General features: G+C 44.7%; 1 protein-coding gene across 2 annotated transcripts in view; it reads left to right on the top strand.

The window, feature by feature from the left end:
- Positions 1-22756, top strand: part of MAP2K5 (mitogen-activated protein kinase kinase 5) — a 120135-nt gene that overhangs the window by 82172 nt on the left and 15207 nt on the right. Inside the window, exons 18-21 of one of the 2 annotated variants that reach the window (XM_066558594.1) lie at positions 6467-6493; positions 6810-6842; positions 18891-18952; positions 21854-21899. In XM_066558594.1, coding sequence (XP_066414691.1) covers positions 6467-6493; positions 6810-6842; positions 18891-18952; positions 21854-21899 — 168 coding nt within the window. Of the gene's footprint in view, positions 1-6466; positions 6494-6809; positions 6843-18060; positions 18846-18890; positions 18953-21853; positions 21900-22756 lie in introns of those variants that run through there. The other variant, XM_066558595.1, reaches the window with a different exon arrangement.

Consider the following 22756-nt stretch of genomic DNA (forward strand, 5'->3'; position numbering starts at 1 on the left):
TGGGATTGGAGCTTCCCTTAGGCAGAAAGGCTGCAGGGGGATTTGTGTGCTTGAGGTGGCTCAGGTGGCCCTTGGAGAGCCAGCAGGAAATATTGGATTTACTGGAATTTTATCACCATTGAAGACTGGTTTGGGTTGGAAGGGACCTTCAAACCGTCTCATCCCATCCCCTGCCATGGGCAGGGACATCTTCACTGTCCCAGGGCGCTCCAGCCTGGCCTAGGACACTTCAGGGGTCCAGGGGCAGCGCCAGCAGCACTCAGGCTCTGCTGGCCTGGATGAGGAGCAGTTTCCTCCCAGGAGATGACCAGGGACAATCCCAGTGCTCCTTTGCCCCTTGCCTGGGCAGGGCTGCAGCTGTGGGAGCTCAGAGCGGAGCTGTGGTTCTCAACAATTGCTGCTCCTCAGGGCTGGGGAGGCACTCATGGAGAAGGGCAGGGCACGCCCAGGGTTTGGGCTGTGCCAGAGGCTCAGGAATGTGTTCCCACAGGAGTGGGATCATCATCTCCTCCTCTGCTGGGTGCTGGTTGCTCAGCACAGTGAGGAGCCCCAGCCCCAGATGAGGAGGGAATAATTTTCAGGTCTAGGCAGGTGTTTCCTCATGTCCAGAGTTTCCATTCTTCTGCCAATCCCATGGGAATTTGGGGTTCATTCCTCAGAGTGCAACACAGCCCAGTGACACAGGAGAAGGATGGTGGTGCCTCAGTGTGGGTAGAGAAGTCCCCTGATGAGCCCCAATTTTCATTGCTCTGGGTTACTCCCTTTCAGCTGTCCCTGGAATTGTGACATCCGCAGTGATCACAGTTGATTTTGCAGCTCCTCAGAGGAAGATCTGAATTTTTTTTAGGTGGCTCAAAAAGTGAGAGACTTCAGCAATCACAATTTTTACCTGTTCATTTCCAAGCCAGAAGGGACCTGCAGGGGTGTCCTCAGGAGCAGGGACAATCCTGCTGGAAATTCATCTGCTGCTCTTCAACTCTGCTGCTGCTGGAGGCTCTCAGCTCCTCAGATTGGTTCCTCTGCTTTGTTCCTTGAAAGGTTTTCCATGCTGCAGGATTGGAGGGAGTTGTGAGTGGAATGGGCATGGATGCAGGATGGGGTGGTGGTTGTGGTGTCCTTGCTCTGTTTCCAGGTTCTTTGGGTCTCCCTGGACTTGTGACTGGTGGGGTTCTCCTCTGAAGAGCTCCCTGGGGCTGCCCAGGCTGAGGCGCAGGGAAGGAGGAGGGATCACCTGCAGTGGTTCAGCCTGTCCTTCCTGGACGTCCCACCACGGTGGTTGTGGTTTTTTGGGGGTTTGGACTTTGTTGGATCCCTCAGAGGATTCCATTATTTTCTTCCCGCTCGGTTGTGCTCATTTTCCCTCTCCCATGGTGTCCAATAAGTTCTCCTGCTGTTCCTCTCTGTTGTCATTTGGGTGGCACAAAGCAAGATCTGGGTGAAACAAAGCCCAGTTCTTTGTCTGGTGTCTGTTGGACCATTCTTTGTCCTCCTCACCCACTTTTTGTGGTGCTGGGAGCAAGGCCTGCAGACACAGTTTGGGGTGATGGTTGGACTCTGGCATCTTGGGGACCTTTTCCAACTTAAATCATTCCAAGATTCTCAACAGCAATTTGTTAAATTTGGGGTATTTTCCTCGTCCATACTCCTGCTGACCAAGGAGTTTGTTGTCAGGGTGTTCTGGTTCTAGCCTGGTGTAGAAATTATTGCTGGGAGGAGTTGTTGTCACCACAATCCCTCCAACGGTGTGGAGCTTTCCATGCCCACTTTGTTGAATTGTGTTTCTAAACTCTGGTAAAGAGATTTCTCTGAGAAGTGGCTGCAGTTCAATGGTGGATGAAATAATCTCTTTATATAAATTTGTTTGGAGACCTCGGGGAAAAGCAGCGTAATATAATTGTAAGAATATATTTAATATTAAGGTTGTTGTGAATTGTCTTTTTATTTTGAAATAATTTTCTTCTTTTTTTTTTTCTAATGTTTTGTGACAGTGATTGAAGTTTGCCATTTGCAAAATCCCCAGATGGGGATGGGGAAGGTTGTTTAGCATATCAGGAACAAATTAGGGAGGTCATTCTCACTGGTTTTGGTGCTTTGACTTCTTGCAGAAGTAGCAGCAATTGCAATTTTGCAAGAAATTGTGAAATATATCTGAAGATCATCCTTTAATTCCACAGGAATTGTGGAATGATGGTGAAACCCCCATGGAAACCAGAATATTTAGATATTCCTTTACCTTTTATATCAGGGCAGAGCTAAAGCTTTTGTCAGTAGGACACAATGTTAGTTTTTGCTCTTTTGCTCATTTGTGCAGTTGAAAAATAACTTCTGTCTGCTTTTAAAATCCACAGGAAAATAAATGTTGTCGTGTGAAGCCTCCCTTAAAAATCATAACTGTATGATTTGTAGGTAGATGGGTTTTTCTATTAAAAAAAAGCCACTAAAAGGAGGCTTGAAAAGCAGTATATATGTAAAGAGAAAATTTGTTAACTGCTATGGGAAGATCTAACCCTGGGTCACCTGCAAATCTCTCAAACAAGAGCTCCAGGGCAAGTCCTAATTCCAGGGAGTAAAAACGAAAATTAAAGCTGTAGCTGGTGACTCCTCCAAGTTACCCGGGGTGGATTCATTTGAGTTTCCTTGATTGTGCTGGTGCCTGCAATGTGAGAGGGATGGGAGAGGTCTTCTCAGCCACCTCCCGGCCCAAGGATCTCCATGGAGACAGAAAAATAACCCGATGGTCTGTCAGAAGTTGCCTTTCATAACCAGAGGCATTCATTAAATAGGAGATGAAGCAGGAGACAAACTTTGGCATTTTTAACCAACCTGGGGGGCGGAAAAAAAAGTGGTTTTTTGGAGATTGTGCTTTCTGGAGTGGATTATCCAGGTTCCACTGGTGTTCCATGGCCTGAGAAATACTCTGATAATGGGAATGATTTATGGATCATTTCCCTGTTTCTGCAAATCATGAACTGTCACATGCAGTAGGTAAACCCACAGAAGATACAAGGCAGGTTGAAAAATATCAAATAGCAGAGCTATTTCTGCAAGTTCAGACTGTTTCAGTGGCTTTTGGAAAGGCTGGAGAAGCTTCTGGGTGGGAGGTGTTGGTGATGAGCAGGGCAGTGCTCAGAGATGGCTGAGGGAGAGTCTTGGTGCTGAGAGGCTAAAAGTGACTTGTTTGAGGGGGAATGATCATGGCATCTTGGAATGCTTTACTTGGGAAAGGATCTTAAAGTTCAGCTGGTTCCTCCCTTGCCATGGCAGGGACGCCTTCCACCATCCCTGGGTGCTCCAAGCCCTGTCCAGCCTCACCTGGAACATTCCAGGGATCCAGGGGCAGCCACAGCTGCTCTGGCAATTCCAGCCCAGCCAGGAATTCCCAATTGTGCCCCATCCATCCCTGCCCTCTGGCACTGGGAGCCATTCCCTGTGTCCTGTCCCTCCATCCCTTGTCCCCAGCCCCTCTCCAGCTCTCCTGGAGCCCCTTCAGGCCCTGCCAGGGCTCTGAGCATTCCTGGATCTTTCCCTTCTCCAGGGGAACATTCCCAGCTCTCCCAGCCTGGCTCCAGAGGGGCTCCACCCTTGGAGCATCTCTGTGTCCTCCTCTGGAATTGCTCCAGCAGCTCCAGATCCTGCTGGTGCTGGGTGATGCCAGAGTTGGACACTGGATGTCTTCACAAGGACATCAAATTGTTCCTTGATACTCTCAAAACATGTCCTGCTTATTTATTTTTTTTTCCCCTTCCTGTCACTCTGGGTTTTCTTGTGTCACTATCATTTCACTATTTAAAATTCTTCATGGAGAACATGAAAACACAACAGTCTCCTCAATCCCCAAGTTTTTTGGGCATCGTGAGGGTTAGGAACACCCCAGGTTTTCCAGCTGTTGAGCTGCAGCCGCTGAGTGGGATCCCTCAAGGTGAACCTGCCTCCAAAACCCCTCATCTCCCAGTAATGCACAAAATCCTGGGGCTTAGGGGAGGAGACAAAAATGGGGACAACATTTTCTGAGGAGCCCTTTTGAAGCAGCTGTTAATGCTCAGGAAAGCTGCTGCTCCCCTTTTCCCTGAACTGTGGGCAAGAGGAGAAGCCCCGGCTGTAAAGTTGTCGGCGCTCGACTTTGGTTTATGGTGGCAGAAGCTGCCCCATAATGGGAGCTGGGAAAAAGGTAAACAAGATGGTTTTAGCAGTGGTTGGAGCTGCCCTGTAATGGGAGCTGGGAAAAAGGTAAACAACGTGGTTTTAGCAGTGAAAAATCTGCCTAATATAAACACAGCAAAGTTCAGCCCCGCTCCCGAGTTGAAAAATACGGCTGCAGCTTTGTGGAGGGAAGGGAGGAGCAGAGCGCGGCCTCAGCAGCCATTTATCCAAGGCAGGGAGAAGAGGTAATCCATCTAGCTGGGGAGTCTCGGTGGCATTGCAGAGAGGAGAGCACAGGAGCTTTATTTAATTGAGAAAATGAATCAATTACAATGATGTTGCATCATCGGATGCGAGGGAAGCGGCGGCGATGTCGTTACACCGGGTAACAGTGTTAAAAAGTAATTGAGTGTCTTAAGCGTTTTGAATCAATTCCAGGTAGCGGCACAGCCACCTCAATGCAAAATTTATGAAGATGATCTCCAAATAATTTGTTGCCATCAGAATTGTGTAATAAAGGCTGGTAACGACGTGTGTGGGAGCGGGGCCGCGGCTGGGCCGGGCTCCGGGGGAGCCGCCGGTGTCACGGGGAGAATTCCCTAACACTGGGATTTGTGTTGCTTGATTTTTCATTAGGAGGGCTGAGTGCTTTTATTAGAAATGATATTTTAAATCTTGCTCTGAAATTGGATGTAATCATGCCCATGTTGGGGCCGCTCCGTGTGACCCCACCTCGATTCCCTTCCGTGACAAGAGCTATTTTTCCAGGAAGGAAATGTGACTGATGATCTGTTTGGCTAAAAACTGTTCCTGTGCTCTAATGTAAAGAAGCTCCAAATCATCCCTATTGAATAAGCTCAGTCTATTTTGTCATTTAACATCTGGAAGTGAAGTAGGGGAAAAAAAAGAAGGGCTTTTATAGCCACGGAATATTTCCCTTATTAACAAAACCAGCAGATTTATTCTGTTGAATTGTAATAGATGGAGATTGACGATTAAAAAATATAATGGGCTGCTTCTGCCTATTTATTATTGTATTTTCTCCTTGGAAAAAACAGAATTATACTCAGGAACTTTATGTTTGTGTGCTGCTGATACACTAATAAGAGACTTGAGCAGCTATTTCCTTGGTGCTGGTCTTCACCCTCCTCTCTATCCCAGTAAATATCTCTATTTACTGCTGGGAAAGTGTTCCTGGGGGATCCTGGCCCTGCCTGGGGATGGGGAAAGAGCTCCCAAAGCTGCTGGGAGCCCAAACAATCATCAAATCATCATCCTGGCACCAGTGAGGGAGAGGATGGGATGGAAGGGGCAAGGCAAAGGAAGGGGGTTAGACAAGAACATTTTCACTGAGGGTCCTGTTCTGTTTACATCAGGATTGTGTTGGGTTGCCATCAACTTTGTGTGTGCTGGGGAAAAACAGGTGATTAATTGCCCCAGCCATTAGAAATGGGGTGCATTGGGAAGTGCTGGGAGAGCAGCACCCCAAAATTCAGTGTTTTACACGAAGAGCCTGCTCTGTGCTTTGTGTTTCATTCTTTGTGTTGGGATCCTGCCTTTGTTTCCTTTTTTCATCCAGGGGAATGTGGGTCAGGAGATTTTGCAGCTCTTGAAGCAGTGGGAGGGTCTGTTACTGCAAACTCTCCCCCAGGTTGTCCAGAAATTCAGAAAGGCTCGGAGATAAATCTTCCTTTTCAGTTTGAAACAACACAAAGTTCACCAAACTTCCCCATCTCGTAGATGGTGGTGCTCTACTCAGAGTCCAAGGAAAACTGGATAAAAAACTTGGGGAAAAGTGGAGTGTTAGAGGCTTTCCTGAGCAGCAGTAGATACTTCAACCACATAATTAAAGTTTTCTTCACAAAAAAGAGATTGTGAGCAGAGCCTGGCAGTAATCCAAAATTCTAATTTCTGACTATGATTTAATTTCAATTTTAAATAAATCGGTTTTTAATTTAAAAAGAGTGAGCTTCATAACATTAGCAATGATTGCAACATTAAGCCCAGTGTTCACAATCTAGCAATATAAAACATTATTTATATCTGAATCGTAAACAGCCTTTTGAAATGGATTATGGTTTTTCTTCCTATTCTAATACAACCTGGAGGGTACTAAAAAGTGTTGTGTGAAATTAACATTCTGCTGACTTTCGCCTATAAATGAGAAGCGAGCTATTAACATTTGTGTATTTTCATTATGTAAATTGTGTTAACACATGCCCACAAATTGCCACCAGCGATGCAATAATTTTCTCTCAGTGATCATAATGTGTCCAAGTGAGTCATTTTGATTATGACATGCTAATTACATATTGTCTTTTTTCAGATTCAGAAAAACCAGGGATCTTTAATGGTAAGCTTTATGAGTTCAGAAAAAAATTCACTTTTCTTTTTCCTGATGGCTGCTCCCTCTGCATGCTTGAATGCCTTGTTTTAAACTTAGCAAATTGCATTTTGAAGAAAATGCAAACCTTTAACTGCCTGTATTAGATTAGGTACCATTAGAAATAATAGAACATCCTGAGCATCAATGTTTTGATAAGAGTTTGCTGCCGTTGATTAATCTTGCTATATTTTATTGCATTAATGATTTTTTCTTTCCACTCCACTGTAAAGATATTGCATATAGTCTAATACTTTTTTTTCCCCCTCTCTCCTTGCCATTGCAGCCTCTCCAGTTATTGCAGTGCATTGTTGATGAGGTGAGTCGTCGTCTTATGTGCTTTCACTCCTAAAGTCATTCCTAATGGAGTGGAAAGCTTATATTTTGTTTCCTAATGAAGCACAATGCCCAACCATCCTCCCCAGCACAAGTTGCAGCTCGGAGCTCTCACACATGAACTGGCCTGGTCCCACTCTCTGCTGGCTTTCTGCTCTAAATATTGAGTTTATCCAAGATTTGGGTGTCTCACAGGGCAGGGCTCGGAGCTGCCGGGGTCCTGGAGCCTCAGCCCAGGAGTGGGAGCTGTTCCTCTGATCACCTGGGACAGGGACAACCAGATCTTCCATGTGGGCGTGTTAAAGGACGTTTTGATGGGTAAAAAGGACATTTTAACAAGGAGGGAAAATGAGGTGTAAGCAGGAGAGCACCTGAATGCCATCCAAGCATTTTTATTCAACCAGAAGGCCACAATAAAATACTGGGATGCAGGAGATGCAGGTGGGAGCAGGAGACTGGATTTCAGTGGCAAAACATCTCATTCCTGGACTGAAACACTCCTTGCATCTCCCACATCCTTCCCCAGCTGAGCTGTAGCAGGAGCCCAGCTCTGAACAATGAGGAGATAGCTGAGGCCAGACCTCTGTCTTCTAAATACTTGAAAAACATTGCAGAATCCTTGGAAAAGTGGGATTTTTTCCTCCCTGAGAAAAGCAGCTCAAAGCCAAGAGACTGAAGTCTCTTTCTTTAATAACTGTATCACCACTTGGATCCTTTGTAAAAGGCTGCAAATGGCGTGCTGTCAAAAAAACTGGAGTTGGCTTCATTTTTAAAGTTTATAAGGTGGTACTGCTAATGAGGGAGTTCCATCAGGAAAAAAGGAGACACCACTCACTAAAGACTTGCCTCAGCCTCTAGCAGGAGGTCAAGTTTTCCCAGTCTCTCTTTGCCCTAGCTCTTGGTGGAGATCTGGTTCTTCAGGTGCTTTTTAGGGAATTCTGTTTCTTTAACCGCTTCCATCCGTCATTGTTCCTCTTACGCACACCTTTGGTTGGGGTGTGGATATTCCAGAGCACCAGAGGTGTCATTGCCACCAGCAAAAGGCCCTCTCCATCCTCCAGGAGGTCGGCTAAAGGCAATCATGTGCTCTGCTGCTGCACAAATCCCTTTTAGATGGGTGCTGCTGCCTGAGTCTGAGCTCATTGTTCTAAAGCACAGCCCCGAGGAGCTCAGATTGGGGTAGATTATTGGACTTGATGATTTTAGAGATCTTTTCCAACCTAAAGGATTCTGTGGCCTTCTGGCAGCTTTCACATCTCCTCAGGATCAGAACTGCTCCCGTCTTCTCACAAAAACTTCAGCCAGGGAACTTTGTGCAGGCTGTAAATATCCCAGGTACCTTCACCAGTGACATTTTGGTATTTTTTAGAATTTTTTATGTTCCACAGCAAGTGAAGTCAGCATTCTCCTGAGGTGGTGCTCAGTGTGGGCTGTTGAAGCTCCAGGTGACAGAGCACAGCTCAGCTGAAAGTTCTTTAAGCTCTGCTCGCTTTGGTTTGAACAGACTTGATGTCAGAATGGGAATATTCAGAATTAGAAATCCTGGTTTTGCAAGACTGATTATTCTGGGTCAGATTTTCCCCTTGGCTCCAAGGAGGTCTCAGAATTCCTTCAATCCTTCCCCTGGAGCCAGGTAAAACTTCAGAGCCTGATCCAGGAGAACCTAGAGATGTTTTAAAGTGATGAAATGGAGACCTTGACTCTTTCTGGTTTTATTTCTGGCTTACTGTATTGGTAGTGATGGGATTTGGTAGAACTTGCACCAAAACACAGCAGGAATCCAAGCTAATATTAATTCATAGGATTAATTAATTCAGCTGCCCAGAGGAGCTGTGGCTGCCCCCATCCCTGGAAGTGTCCAAGGCCAGGTTGGATGGAGCTTGGGGCAACCTGGGATAGTGGACACTGTGGAATAAAAATTCCTTGGGAATTTTTAGGTTTTCTGCAGCAGTGAGATTTTTGGAGCTGGTTTTGAACTCTTAGTGAAATACATGAAACACGATGGGTCGCTTTGGCAGTTTGAGAAGTGTATTTGTTGGTTTTCTAGGACTTCAGTTGACTCACAGAAAGGATGAATAAGCCATTTGAGAAGCAGGAGAATTGAGCCCAAACCAGCCAGGCACGGTGGCTCCTCTGAAATCACAGCAAACCGTGCCTGATGGGTTGTGTTGAGAAATTATCTTCTGGGGCTGCTAATGGCATCGGGGCTGGGATTATTTTTTAATGGCAGAACTAGTGAGTAGCATTGTGTGGATGGGATCAATGTGCCTGCCAGAACCTTTATTTTTTACCATGTGGTGCCTTAGAGCGAGCTCTGATCCAGCTCCAAATAAGCCACGCTCGTTTAAGCACCAGTCCTAATTGGAGCAGCATCTCCCACCATGACAAGATCCCTGCTCCTGGCCCAAAGATGGGATGGACTGGCTGTTCATGGAGTTCCTCCTGCCACAGCCAGCAGTAAAGGCAGGCTGCTGTTGTTTGGGATGCTGGATATTCCAGCACCGGGCTGAGTTTGTCTCCAGCTCCAGGAAATGGGACATGGATGATTCCCGTTGGGAAGGACACTCCTTGCTGGTTGTGTGAGCCTTTCCAGAGCACTCCACGTGAGGGATGGAGAGGGGCTGGAAGCAGGAGCCTGCCTGGGAAGATGTCCTGGATGTGGCCCTGTTGTTCATGGTGGCACAGCCAAAAAAACCTGCCATGGAAGGGGATTGTGCTTCCAAAGCAGTAGGTGCAGTTTCAAACAATTCCTAAAAGTTTTTGTCGTCGGAATCCATTCCAGACACACAAAAAGAGTAGAACTAGGAATTGGGAATGCAAACCCCAGAGCCCCAAGAGCAGCTGAGGGAGCCTGGAGCAAAGGAGGCTCAGGGGGGCCCTTGTGGCTCTGCACAGCTCCTGACAGGAGGGGACAGCTGGGGGCATCGGGCTGGGAACAGGAATGGGGACAGGAGCAGAGGGAACGGCCTCAGGCTGGGCCAGGGGAGGTTTCATTTGGATATCTGGAAAATCTTGTTTGTGGAAAAGGTTGTGAAGCAGTGGAGCAGGCTGCCCAGGGCAGTGGTGGAGTCACCATCCCTGGAAATGTTAAAAAAGTGGGGATGTGGCACCTGGGGACAAGGTTCAGAGGTGAGTGTGGAGGTGCTGGGTTGGCAGCTGGGCTCAGTGACCTTGAAGGTCTTTTCCAGCCTTGACAATTCCATGATTCTGGTTGCAGATTGAGTACAAAGATCCCAAAAGCCCAAACCCGTGAGCTTTATGGTTTTCAGCATTTTGGCTTCCCATCCTTTGGATCCCATGGCTTTAGAGGTGTCTGCTCTGCATCTGGAGAAGGCTGGACAGACAGAAAGCTGGAAAACATCTTGTAGGGTCCTTTAAATATTCCTTAAGCTCTGCAGGGCTGTTTTGTTTAACCTTTATGTAGTTGGAGTGTCCCTTCTAGGAACTTTTCCACTTTGGGCTCCAGCTCTGTAGTTTAACATCAGCTCTGCTTTCCAACCTTTTCTTCTTCCTCACCTGAGAGAAATTAATTTTGGTTTCAAAGGTGCCGTGGTTTGTCTCGCTGTAATTGTGATTTAAGTGTTGCTTTTGGTTTATTTGTTTTTAATTGTATTGGATAAGGGAGGAAAAGAACTGGATTTTTGCAGTTTTAAATGATTGTGTTATTCCAATTCCATCAGAAGCTCGGGGAGGGGAGACTTCCAAGAGCAAATCCCGGTTTGTACAAGCAAGAGGCAGCATTGCAAAACCTGCCTGGTTGAACAAGCCAGGCAGAAATTGAGAAGAAAAATTAATTAGTTGTCCTCATGAATCCTTACCCCGATAGCTTCATGAGTAAGCAGAGAAAAGCTTTCCATGAGTTTCTTGAGCATTTCTGTGAAGTGCCCCCACAGAGATACTTGGTCTCACAAGACTGCAGTTTAATCTAGCTCAAGGACTTTCCAAACTCCACAAATCAAAGACCTCTTTTTTTTCCCTTTTTTTTTTTTGTCTCTTTTTAAATCCTTACTCCAGAAACATTTAAGAGCTGGTGGGGTGTTAATGCTGAGCTGTGAAGCATTTCAGTGTCAATATGTTTTCAGATTTTCCTGTGGAAAAAATTAACTTGCACTTAATCCATGTTTCCTGTATAGTTGTTCCTATTACCTTTTTTTTTTAAATGTAGTTAAATATACCTCTCTATTTATTGGAATAGCCTTAAAAATTCCCAGGATGTTCAGCTTGATCAAATAACATGAGGAGGGTTCCTGAATTCCTTCACCTTAATGAATCCATGCTGCATTTGCTCTTGCTGTAAATGCAGTAAAAAAACTCCACAAGGCTCAGAATTAAACAAGATTTAATTTCTTTTCTTTGGGAATTTTTCTTTAGATTCTCAGGTATTGATTTAAATGTAGGAAACCTGGAAATTCCTGGCGTTTTGGAGATTTCCATAGGTTATACATGTGTGTGTGCTTACCCAAACCTACAATAATTTGTTTTGTGGATAAGCTGGTTTAAGGAATAGTTTTATGGAGACAGAAACTGTGACCTTACCAGTGTCTGAGATTCAGAGACTTCTACAGGAACAAGGTAAAACCACAGGTAGGAATTGCTGAATAATTACCTTTAGACCAACCTGAGCAAGAACCTTCCCAGGAGAACAAGCTCATTTAATGGTTCCTAAAACTCAATCTTGTGGATGTCAATGGTCATGCTTGATTATTTGCAGCGGTGTTTTATGAAAAAGCAATAAAAATGCATCGGGAGGGTGCAGGGGAGGAGAGGGAACAACAAATGGGTTGAGTTTTTTGCCAAGTCCCCTCGGTGTGGCTGTGTGTGTCTGGCTGCCCAAACCTGCCGTGCTCTGCTGCCTGATGAGCGACAGGAGAGGGAGGAATTCTTGGCTTGTTGGAGAGAAAAAGCAATTACACTTGTGGTGGAAGGAAGGATTAACCTGTTTTTGCAGGCCTGCAGAGGCTCAGAGCCTGGCTGATGCCTTTTTGGGACTACCTAAAAACAGAGGCCAGACAAAAGGAAGGGGATAAAAATCAGTGATGTTTATTGAAGGGCTTTCAGGTACATTTAGGACATTCCTGTACCCAAAAGTGGACCACCAAAAATGGAGGTTTTCGTACTTTTGTAAGTTTGGTCCATTTGCATATTGGGGTTAATCTCCCAATTACAGCTTCAGGTAGTTAAGTCGTTTACCCCAAGTTTTCTCCCCCCAACTCACTTTTGTTTCCATCTCTGGGGTATGAGGCAGTGAAGTGTCTTTGATTGCCAGCCTGGAGAGGAGTTGTTGTGTCTGACCAAAATGGGAAAGCAGCAGCTCCCACTGAACATGGAGTTTAGAGTTATACACTAAAGAATTGCAGGACTATAAATGCATGAAAAATATAAAAGCTAAAATCCTAACATTTTAAAATATAAAAAGCTAAAATTCTTAAAAATATAGATATATATATATAAAAGCTAAAAATCTAAGCCATCATGGCAAGGGGAGGAAGTGCCACGTCCCACATTCTGGATTATTCCTGCTCTCAATCACTTCTTTCCTGCCTTTTTCTGGGCTCTGAAAAATATTCCCCAGTAGCTACAGCCAGATAACCCCAATCTCCACTGAGGGATATTAGCCAGGAGCACCCAGCCATGTTCCCAACAGAGGAATTCTGCTGTTCCCAGGAGCTGGGGGAGCAGCCAGCTGGAAGGGGAGCTGGTCCTCAGGAGGGCTGAGGTTTTGAGGTAGGAAGAGGAGCTCGGGAGGGTTGAGGTTTTGAGCTAGGCTGTGTTTTGGGGATGAAACATTGGCCTTTGAACCTGGCCTCTGCCCAGCTCCAGCTCTGCAGACAAACGAGTTTCCTGTGCGCGCACAGCTTCACACCGAGGTGCCCCCACGGATCATTTGTCACTTTTGGCACCTGCTACTGAGAGAAGAGCAGGAGGTGCAGAGATGTAATCATCCTTCACCTTCCTGCCCGGGGTGGGAGCCGAGCAGGAACAATCCAGGAATTCTTTCAAGTCCGGGCCTCGGAGCCACCTCCAGCCACCGCTGGCTGCTGCCAACTTGTTACTTGTCAGAAATGCCCTGCATTAGGGCTGCTCAGGCCTTTTGAAGTAGATTGGCTGGAAAGGCAGAAATAGATTTTTTTTTGTTGTTGTTTTATACAGAGGTATTGTTTTAGGAACGCTGTGGAAGAAAGTTGTAAGAGTAAATCAAAAGTCAAGCTTTGATTTTGTTTTTTATATAGAGAGTGGGGGTTTTTTTAGGAATGTTGTGGAAGAAAGTTGGTCTGGAAGGAGTAAATCTAAATTGGGAAATGTATTTTATTTATGTATGTACAGATATATATAATTTTTTTTTGTGGAAGAAAGTTCTAAGTGTAAATCAAAAGCCAGGCTTTGATTTTGTTTTTTATATAGACAGTGGGGTTTTTAGGAATGTTATGGAAGAAAGTTGGTCTGGAAGGATTAAATCTAATTTAGGAAATGGATTTTATTTATATAGGTATAGATAATTTTTTTTTTTGTTTTTGTTTTTGTTTTTTTTTTTTTTTTGTGGAAGAAAGTTGTGTTTGTAGGAGTAAATCTGGGTTTGTACAACATTGTCATTGACTGTTCTTTTTTGTAGCCAAAGACCATTCACTTAAGAGTTGATCCTGGTGATCCTTATGGTTCCCTCCAACTCAGAATTTTCTGGGAGCTACAGTGCATTTACTGTAATTACACCTGCCAGCATTTCTGGTGCATCTAAAACTTATTCTTCTAAAAGTAAAAAAAATTAAAAATCACTATTTGGCCACAAAACGAAATGCAGCTACTACAGAAAAGTAAAAACATTTTTCGAAAGCTTTAGTACGAGAGAAGCATAATAATTCTTTAATCCTCGAGATTCTGGGGGCTGAAGCGATAAGGCAGGAGGGCTTTGCAGAGCCCAGGCATTATTTCTGCAGTGCTGCCATTTCAGCACCCGGGGAGGAGGCAGGCCGGGAGCCCAGAGGAGCCGCTCGTTCCACAGGCAGGGAGCACCAGGGGAGCCCCAGCAGAGAGGAGCTGGGCTTGCTTTGCTGGGTTCTGGTAACTTCCCTCCTGTGGCCCTGGAGCCACAGGACCATGGCAGCTCCTTCTGCACAAGCAGAGCTGAGGGGAAGGGTTGAACAGGAGCGTTTAACCCTTCCCAGAGCAGCAGGAACAAAAACCTGCTTGGTTTTGGGCAGCCCCTGCTGCAGCAGGATGGGCTGGTGACAGTTGTCCATGGTTCCATCTGTGGGGCTGAGCAAAGTGGGTTTGATCCCAAGTTTTCCATCACCACCCTGATGGCATCACTCCAGCTTTTCTCCTGTTCCCTGGCTCGCTGTGCACAGCTGGTTTGGGGAAATCAGAGGTTGCTCTTTTCTTCTCCTGCAGCAGATCCCAGTGGTGGAAATGTTCCTTGGATGTTTAGGGAAAGCTGTAATTCCTGATTTTCCACTGAGGGAGGTGGTGGCATTTCTCCTGCAGAAGGATGTGATAAATTTCAGGCATTTAAATGCGTTCTGAGAAATATTTCACTCTCAAGGAATTGTGTGGTGGGTAAGGCCCCTGAAGGTGTGGAAAGCCTGAGGGTTTTTGGTGTTTGTTGCCAGTCAGGAATGACTCCCAAATTTCATTGACATGAGAGTGTTTCCAAAACAAAGTAAGCAGCTCCAAACTGTATCTGTTGAATTTTCTTCTTGAAGTTATCCATGCAAACTGGAGAGGAAAGGGAGGAAGGTGCCTTATCCATGTTTATTTGTGGATTTTCTGGACATTATTTATTTCCTGAGCCTCAGTAGCATCTGTGCCACTGCTCTGCTTAGGGAGAGCAAACAGAGCAGGAGAAGTTCCAAATAATCAGTTGGAGGAGTAAGCGAGGGTAATGCTGGGATCTGTAATTCAAGCTCATATTGCTAAGGTTCCAAAGGATTGGCTTCTAAACTTGCTCTTAGGTGGTTCTTTCTTCCTTTGTTCAGACCTGTGAGGAAAAAAAGGAAGATCCAGATCCTGATGTTATTGCTGCCTTCAGAAGAGAGGGATGCAGGAGGGATTGTTCAGTGCTCTCACTCTCAGGTCCTCATTTAGATAATGTGGCTTCCCCTGACTCCAGGGAAGTCAATAAGGTTTATACCAGAGCCCTGGCACTCTATAAATTAAATATTAGGAGCAGTGTTTGAAGTTTAAAGCCCTCCCTCCTCCTCCAGCTCGGATTTTCTGCCGCTGTGCTTTTGTCTTTCTGCCTGAGCACCTTGCTGACAAGTGCTAATAACAAAATGCCAAGAGAGGGTCCAGTCGGAGTTACCACCCATTAAACATTCTGAACTTGTCCTTTTGCTCATAGATTGTGCATAATTAATAATTAAACGGTTGCAGTTGTAATGGGTTGACCTCCTTGAACTGTTCATTATTCACAAGGCAAAGGCATCACTCAAACTTTTTTCCTCTTGCCCTTCCCTCGCTCGGTGTGCACAGCTGGTTTGGAGAAATCAGGGGCTGCTCTTGTCTTCTCCTGCAGCAGATCCCAGACATGGAAATACTGCCTGGATCTTCTCCTGCAGCAAATCCCAGCTGTGGAATTATTCCTTGGATCTTCTCCTGCAGCAGATCCCAGCTGTGGAATTATTCCTTGGATCTTCTCCTGCAGCAGATCCCAGCTGTGGAATTATTCCTTGGATCTTCTCCTGCAGCAGATCCCAGCTGTGGAATTACTCCTTGGATCTTTTGCAGCACATCCCAGTCATGGAAATGTTGCTTGGATCATAGGGAAGCAGCCAGTCCTGGGAATAATTTTCCATGGGTCCTTAGAACCCTTTGTGTCCTCACTGCCATTTTGGCATCATCCCCAGTATTGAGGTCATTATGGCACTGGTCAGAAGCCATGAAAAGGAAAGAAGCTTTTCCCAATCAAAATTGAAAAGATCTGTTCCTCACTCCTTTAAAATCTTGGATTTCTGCTGTCTTTCCCTCTATAGTGTGAATTTGTTTTATAGGTGGGGAAATCGGGCAGGTCGCTGGGATGCAGCAAATGTGACCATATCCCATCACTCAGGCTGGGTACAGATGTGTAGCTTTACTTTATTTCCCTTTATTCCCATCTCTTGGAGTGTCAGACAACATCTGGGAAACCTCAGGATACACAATAACCTTTATCCTGGGCTTGAGCAGCCTGGTCTAGTGGAAGGTATCCTCAGTATTCAACCTTGGTTTCCTTGAGCCTCCCAAAAGGCTTTGCATTTTTCAGGCAAATATCTGATAAATCTGTGCCCACTAAAATCTGGAATGCTCCATCTCCTTTCCATCCTGAGATCCAGAGTGTGTTCATCTCCACCCTTCCACACCAAATCTTCTCCTCAGCTCCTCAGAGCAAACCAGCCCAGGTGTGGCCATGGCCAGCAGATGAAATACCTGAATTAAACAGAAAAATACGTCCTAAAAATGGGGAAAAAAATAGGATTTAACCTTTACTTCCATCCAGCTAAAATTCTCTTAGGCAAGAGCCCCTTGTCCCATGGCTGTGCTGCAGGACAGGAGCTGCACAGTCCAGGTTTTTATGCTGATGTTGGAACAACTTCTCCCTTTGCCTGGATGAGCCCAGAGGGTTTGGAATAGCTCATCGGCTTCTCCTCCCCTCTCCTAATGAGCTTTCTCTCCATTATGGGCTCGTCATCTCTTGTGAATGCAGAAATTATCACCTCCCAAATGAGTGTGAAGTGCTGGATGCCCATCCCGATGATCCTGCAGCTTGGACTGAGCTGAGCTGGCAGCCCCTGGGAGGGATGGATGGCTTGGGAAAAGCTCCTCACTGGCATTTCAGTTAAAATAAACTGCAGGGGTGCCTTGCTGGGCACAGCCAGTTCCCCAGAGAATGGTGTCCCATGGATTCTCTGTCTGGAGCATTTCCCGCCTGTCCCTTTTGGGTCCATCCCATGGATTCTGTGTCTGGAGCATTTCCTACCTGTCCCTTTTGGGTCCATCCCATGGATTCTATGCCTGGAGCATTTCCTGCATGTCCCTTTTGGGTCCATCCCATGGATTCTGTCTGGAGCATTTCCTACCTGTCCCTTTTGGGTCCATCCCATGGATTCTGTGTCTGGAGCATTTCCTGCATGTCCCTTTTGGGTCCATCCCATGGATTCTGTCTGGAGCATTTCCCACCTGTCCCCTTTGGGTCCATCCCATGGATTCTCTCTCTGGAGCATTTCCCGCCTGTCCCCTTTGGGTCCATCCCAGTGGCTTCAGGGAGAAGCCCAGGAAGGCTCTGCTGGGCAGGAAGAAAGGATGGGGAAAGGCAAATCCAAGGCTGGCATTTCCCTCTGTGTTTTCTCTGTTAATACAGATAATTTTCATGGGCAGTGCTTTGAAGTGGAGAAAGTTTAATTGTGCTGCTGATCTTCTTGTGTTCCCTCCACTCTCCAGCAGAAGCCTTCCCTAGATTGCTGTCATTTCTAAGTTTGGAAACAATAACCTCTCCCTCACCTGGCCTGAGTTCAAAGAGAATTTGGCCACGTTCTATCAAACACTCCTTGTGTTTAATAGAAGTCTTTGAAAATTGTCAAGCAATTTTGGCTTCTCCTTTTACTCTTCAGCTACTTTTGATTTAATTGTGTTTTCCAGCAGTTTCCAATTGTTCGGATTGGAAACAAAGCCTTAATAAGAGTTCTAGTTAATTTTCTCTCTTGTAATTACCGATCTCATTTTTCTGATAATTGGCCACAGCAATTATATGTATATTTACTAATCACACAGGAGGCTCTGCAGTCGTGTCTATCTGCCACCATTGATAATGGCACACACATTGCAGAGGTGCTTTTATCATCTTCTTTTTTCCACTACATCAAAGCTATTTCCCCGTTCCCCATAATGAATACATGCATGCATTTGACACAGTTGTGTGCTAGAGAAATTGTTTGGCTCCCACCAAATGCTGCACGCTCCGAGTTTCTTGCCTGCAGCGCTGGAAGGTTGTATGTAATGATATATTGCTCATCCAAATGGCCAAAGCACTCCAAAGCACAGTGAGATTAAAATAAGTCATTCCTTTGTTAATTTAAATAGGTGCATGTATCATACTTTGCAGGGTACTTTGTGGAGGGATGTCAGGGAGGAAAAAAGACGCCGAAAGGTATTTTTAATAGCAAATGAGAATAGATGAGAATGGAGTCATTTGCAGCTGCGTGTTTTATGTGGCTCTCTTGTTCCAACTGTAGGTCTAATGAGATGACACTGTTAAAGTACTCTGCAGTGTAATTTCATTACATCCTGAGCTGTTACACTATAAACACAGTGGAGCTCTCCGTCATTCCTGGAAAAACTCCGAAATTCGTAAAGCCCTTCTTTGCAAATGGTGATGTTGTTTGTTCCCTGTTCCTCATCTTTCTTTTTTTCCCCCTTCTGCTCTCTTCCTTTTTTTATTTCCATAAATACTGGCTGGTTGTTTTCTACCACTAGCTTGGTAAATCCTGCTCCTTTTTTTTTTGGCTTTTAAAAATTCTTTTTGCCTTTTAAATCGTGAACAGGCAGCATATGAGGACAGCCTGGAAAATGAATAAGTGTAAATAAACATGAGTGTAAATAAATAGCGAATGCAGTGAAAGAAACAAAGGTCAACACAAGAATAATTTCACAGCTCTTTGTTAATTACAAGACCATTTGTGTGTTACTTAAATAATCATTAATTTCTCATTTACACTTTCCCTACCTTCCTTTTTACCCTGTGGCTATCATTGTCCTTTTTTCACCTCCCCTCAGTGTCTTTCCACATGTTTTTACCCATTGTGTAATACTCATTAGTTGAAATTCAGTGTTTTATAACACATCCTCCAAAGAATTTGTACCTTTCTGTCTCAAATCCTGCGTGTGAAAAGAAGGCTTTGGGGGTTATTATTCCTGGGGGTTTTATTTTGGGTTGGTTTTTTTTTTAGCATATGTGTGTTTTGTTTTGCTGTTATTTTGCTTTCCACCTAAAAAAAAAAAAAAAGGCAAAAAAAAAAAAGCTGTTGCCTGCTCCTGACTGCTCCTTGTCTCGCTGCAATCCCAGGAATCGCCGGTGCTTCCAGCCGGGGAGTTCTCGGAGCCATTTGTGCACTTCATCACTCAATGGTGAGCTGGGTCTGCAAACTGCCATGCCCTGGATGGAAATGATCCGTGCCATTAACTCCCAGCTCCCCGAGACCTTCTGGCTCTGCATCCCTTCCCGGAGCACGGGGGCTCGGGGGCCTTGGGCAGATGGGGCAGCAAAGCTGAGCAAACTGTTTAAATTATGTAAACGTTATTTACACAAAGGGTCGTAAAAGTACTTACAAGGGTTGGGCCTTTTTGGGTTTTTTTTTTTTAACCTCTTTTTTAATAAACCTCGCCCTGAATGTGGCTGCTGAGACTCTTAAGAATTCATCAGCAAAATTCATGGGTGTAATATCCTTATTTAGGGATGTTTTTTTAAAATATTTTGTATAAAATTGCCTCGATGTTTAGGAAGGCGAGCGGCCTTGATGAATTCATTGGCTTCTCAGCAAGTCATTTGTACTTTACAGTAAGTAATTCGTCTGCAAAATTCATGTATGTAATATCATTATTTAGGGTTTTTAAAAAAATATTTAATATAAAATTGCCTTGATGTTTAGAAGGCAAGCGGCCTTGATGAATTCATTGGCTTCTCAGTAAGTAATTTTTACTGAGAGCCGTGGTTTAAAACACACCACTGGGTATATTTGCTGTCCTTAAAACGGAATAGTTCATTGGAAACCTTTTAAATTAAAGGAGAATTGGGGAGAAGAGGAGGTTGTAGAATAAAGAATACGGTTCTTGAGAAAGTAGAGGATACAAATCTGGCAGGTAAGAGATCCTAAAGAAGCAAAGGGAAGGGAAAAATCTCTTTTTAACTGCCCCACACCCCTCAAAATCCAAAAATAATTGTAAAAGGGAAGAAATTTATGCACAACAGAAGAAATAAGCTTGAATTTTGTAAAAATAGGAGGTGTTGGAGGGAGAAACATCCCCTCTTGCAGGGCTGGGTGAGATCAGAGGGAGCCACCAGGGTGGGAGCTGTGTGTGGGTGGGAGCAGGAATCCAGGGTTGTGTCTTTACCGAGGGATTTGTCCTGCTCCAGGGGTGGGTCCTTGTCCTCCCCGAAGCCCCCAGCCCCTCACAGGTTGGGTTTTGCGCATTTTGGGGTTTCCTGCCACATGCCAGGGCTGCTGCAGCAAAAGTGACCCCATAAAACTGAATTTTGAGCAGCTCGTAGAGCACAAAGTATCTCTGAGGCCTGCCGCGGCCTGTAACCAATACAGCCACAAAAAGCAGGCTGATGAGCAGTTAATTAAAGTAACTAAATAATTAAAGTTTGTGTAACAGAGGCCTCGGTTTTCAGTGGTTTCAGCTTACAAAGACCGAGGGTATTTGGAGGATCCTGCAGCACAACCCGGGGTGTGGAGCTCCAGCTCCTTTCCTCCTCCCCAAACCAGCGATGCCAGGCTGCTCTCAAAAACCCACGGTGAGGCAGAGGGAGGGACAACCTGTGTTCAAACCCCCCAGATGTCAGCGTGCAGCAGGAGTGATGGTGGCTAATAGGCTGCCTCTCCCTGGGGACAGGGCTACTTTGGGCTGTCAGATTAGAGCTGCTGCCTCACGCTGCTCGTGGGACTTGAATATCTGAGGGGCTTGGAGTTATTTGTAGGGGAAGGTAAATTGTGTCCTTAATATCTCCAATTTACAGCACAGCTCATTTGGTATTTTATACCCAGTGCTTTATTAGCTGTGCTTTGCAGTGGGGGGAATTACTGCTTTAAGAAAAGCAAGCAAAAAAAACCAAATAAGGAGCAACTATATCTTATTTAAGCAATCAATTTGGAATAACCCTGAGAGATGTCAAGTGAGCAGCATCCCAGACTTTGTGCCAGGCCCTCCATAAAGCCTGGCTGCTTGGATGGAGTCCAATTAGTCCACAGGCAGCTCCTGGTGGTCACCTCTGTGCCACGTTATTGTGTTCCCTCACGCAGCTAAGCACGGCCTCCAGAGCTAATTGCACCTGTTGCAGGGAAAAGCAGGACTGTTTGTATGAGAAACATGATCCTATAACCAGGTTAATGCTGTGTAATGAACTATCACCCTGCAGGGTAATGGAAATAAATGGGGGAAAGTGAAGGTAGGAACCCCAGGGTATTGCGTGTTCAGAGGTGGAGTTGGATTTCCCACCTGTTTGGATAATTCTTTGTGTTGAGCTGTGTCATAATCCCCAGAAAAAATGGTGTGTAAATACAGAAATCCACACAAGTGGATTTAAAAATACGTACTCAAACACAAATCAAATATACAAATACATAATCCCCACCTTTCATGGTGTGGAGCCCTACATCCCATAAGGGAAGGCTGGAAGGGAGGAAAATCCCATTAATATTTTGGTTACTGTTAGGAGCCCTGTGTCTCATACACTGAAATTCTTCACTCTGTGATAAAAGGGATAAAGTACAATTGAAAAAAAGGGGAATCAGATCCACATACCTGCTGTTTTTCAGGGGTTTCTGTATTTACACACCTTTCTTGGTTACAAACAGTGTGGAGCCCTACATCCCATAAGGGAAGGCTGGGAGGGACAAAAAAATCCCTTAATATTTGGGGACTGTTAGGAACCCCATGACTGAAATTCTGAAACCCCATACACTGAAATTCTTCACTCTGTGATAAAAGGGATAAAATACAATTGGAAAAATGGGAATCAGCTCTCTGTACCTCCAGGTTTTTGGGGATCTCTGTATTTACACAGTTTTCATGGTGACAAACAGTGTGGAGCCCTACACCCCCTAAGGGAAGGCTGGGAGGGAGGAAAAACCCAAAATTAATATTTTGGTTACTGGTAGGAACCCTGTCTTCCATCAGCACCTGCTAAATTTAAGAAATACACTGGAACTCTTCACTCTGTGATAAAAAGGATAAAATACAATTCAATCTTTCAACATTTCAAAACAAGCAGTTGTTTTGATACAAACATTTTGTTTTATGACACAGCATGAAGAAGCAGCCAAAGGAAAGGCCAGCACCTGAAGATTTAATGGTGAGTGAAACCTCAGTTTGGATTTGTCAGTGAATATTTCTATTTACATAGAAATTTATCTCTTTTTTCCTGCATTTTTCAGTGTGCTCAGTGTATTTCTCTCTAAACTCTTCTGCTTGTGCAGCAATTCCATATTTGCACCCAAAGCAAGGGTGGAATTGTGGTTCTGAAGTTGGTGGGTATTTTGCTGTTGCCTTCATTTGTGATTTGGGGAGTTAATTCAGAACTTTCACAGCCATTATCGAGGTTCAGTCAAAACCATTTTGGTGCTTGATACACATTTTCTTGCAGTTTGGATGTCCAGGGATTACAGCTTAATGTAGGTCACTTCTTGTCAGCATTTGCCAGCCTGAACCTTCCCAAAAGTGAGGATTGAAAACAGAGAGTGGGGTTAAAATGTGTATTTTAATGAAATGCAAGAGCCACTGTTTTCAGTGATGGTCATATAAAAGGAAACCAGATTGGCTGCAGGAGAATGAGAATATTTGGTGAGGTGTGTCCATGGAAGGGCTTGAAATCTGAGCTCAGAGCCCACTTCTTGTGCAATTGTCATTTTTCAGTTATTAATTATTGCTAAATACAGCAATTTATGTAGACTCCCAATCCCCTCTGGCTCGTGTCAAACACCTTTAATTTTAAAATGTTTCCTTACTTCCCTTTATATTCCGCTCGCTGTAACTCAAAAGCCTCTCTAAAATCATCATGATTTATTTGAAATGAAATATACATTTCAATATACATATTTATTTGAAATGAACATACATGTGTGCATGAAATATACAGGGATAATTGGAAGACTGGAATAATTGTAAGGGACTTGGACAGGATCAGGACACTGGTGCATCCTCTCATTTCTT

Source organism: Molothrus aeneus, chromosome 13 (assembly GCF_037042795.1).
Source record: "Molothrus aeneus isolate 106 chromosome 13, BPBGC_Maene_1.0, whole genome shotgun sequence".
NCBI classification, from domain to species: Eukaryota; Metazoa; Chordata; class Aves; order Passeriformes; family Icteridae; genus Molothrus; species Molothrus aeneus.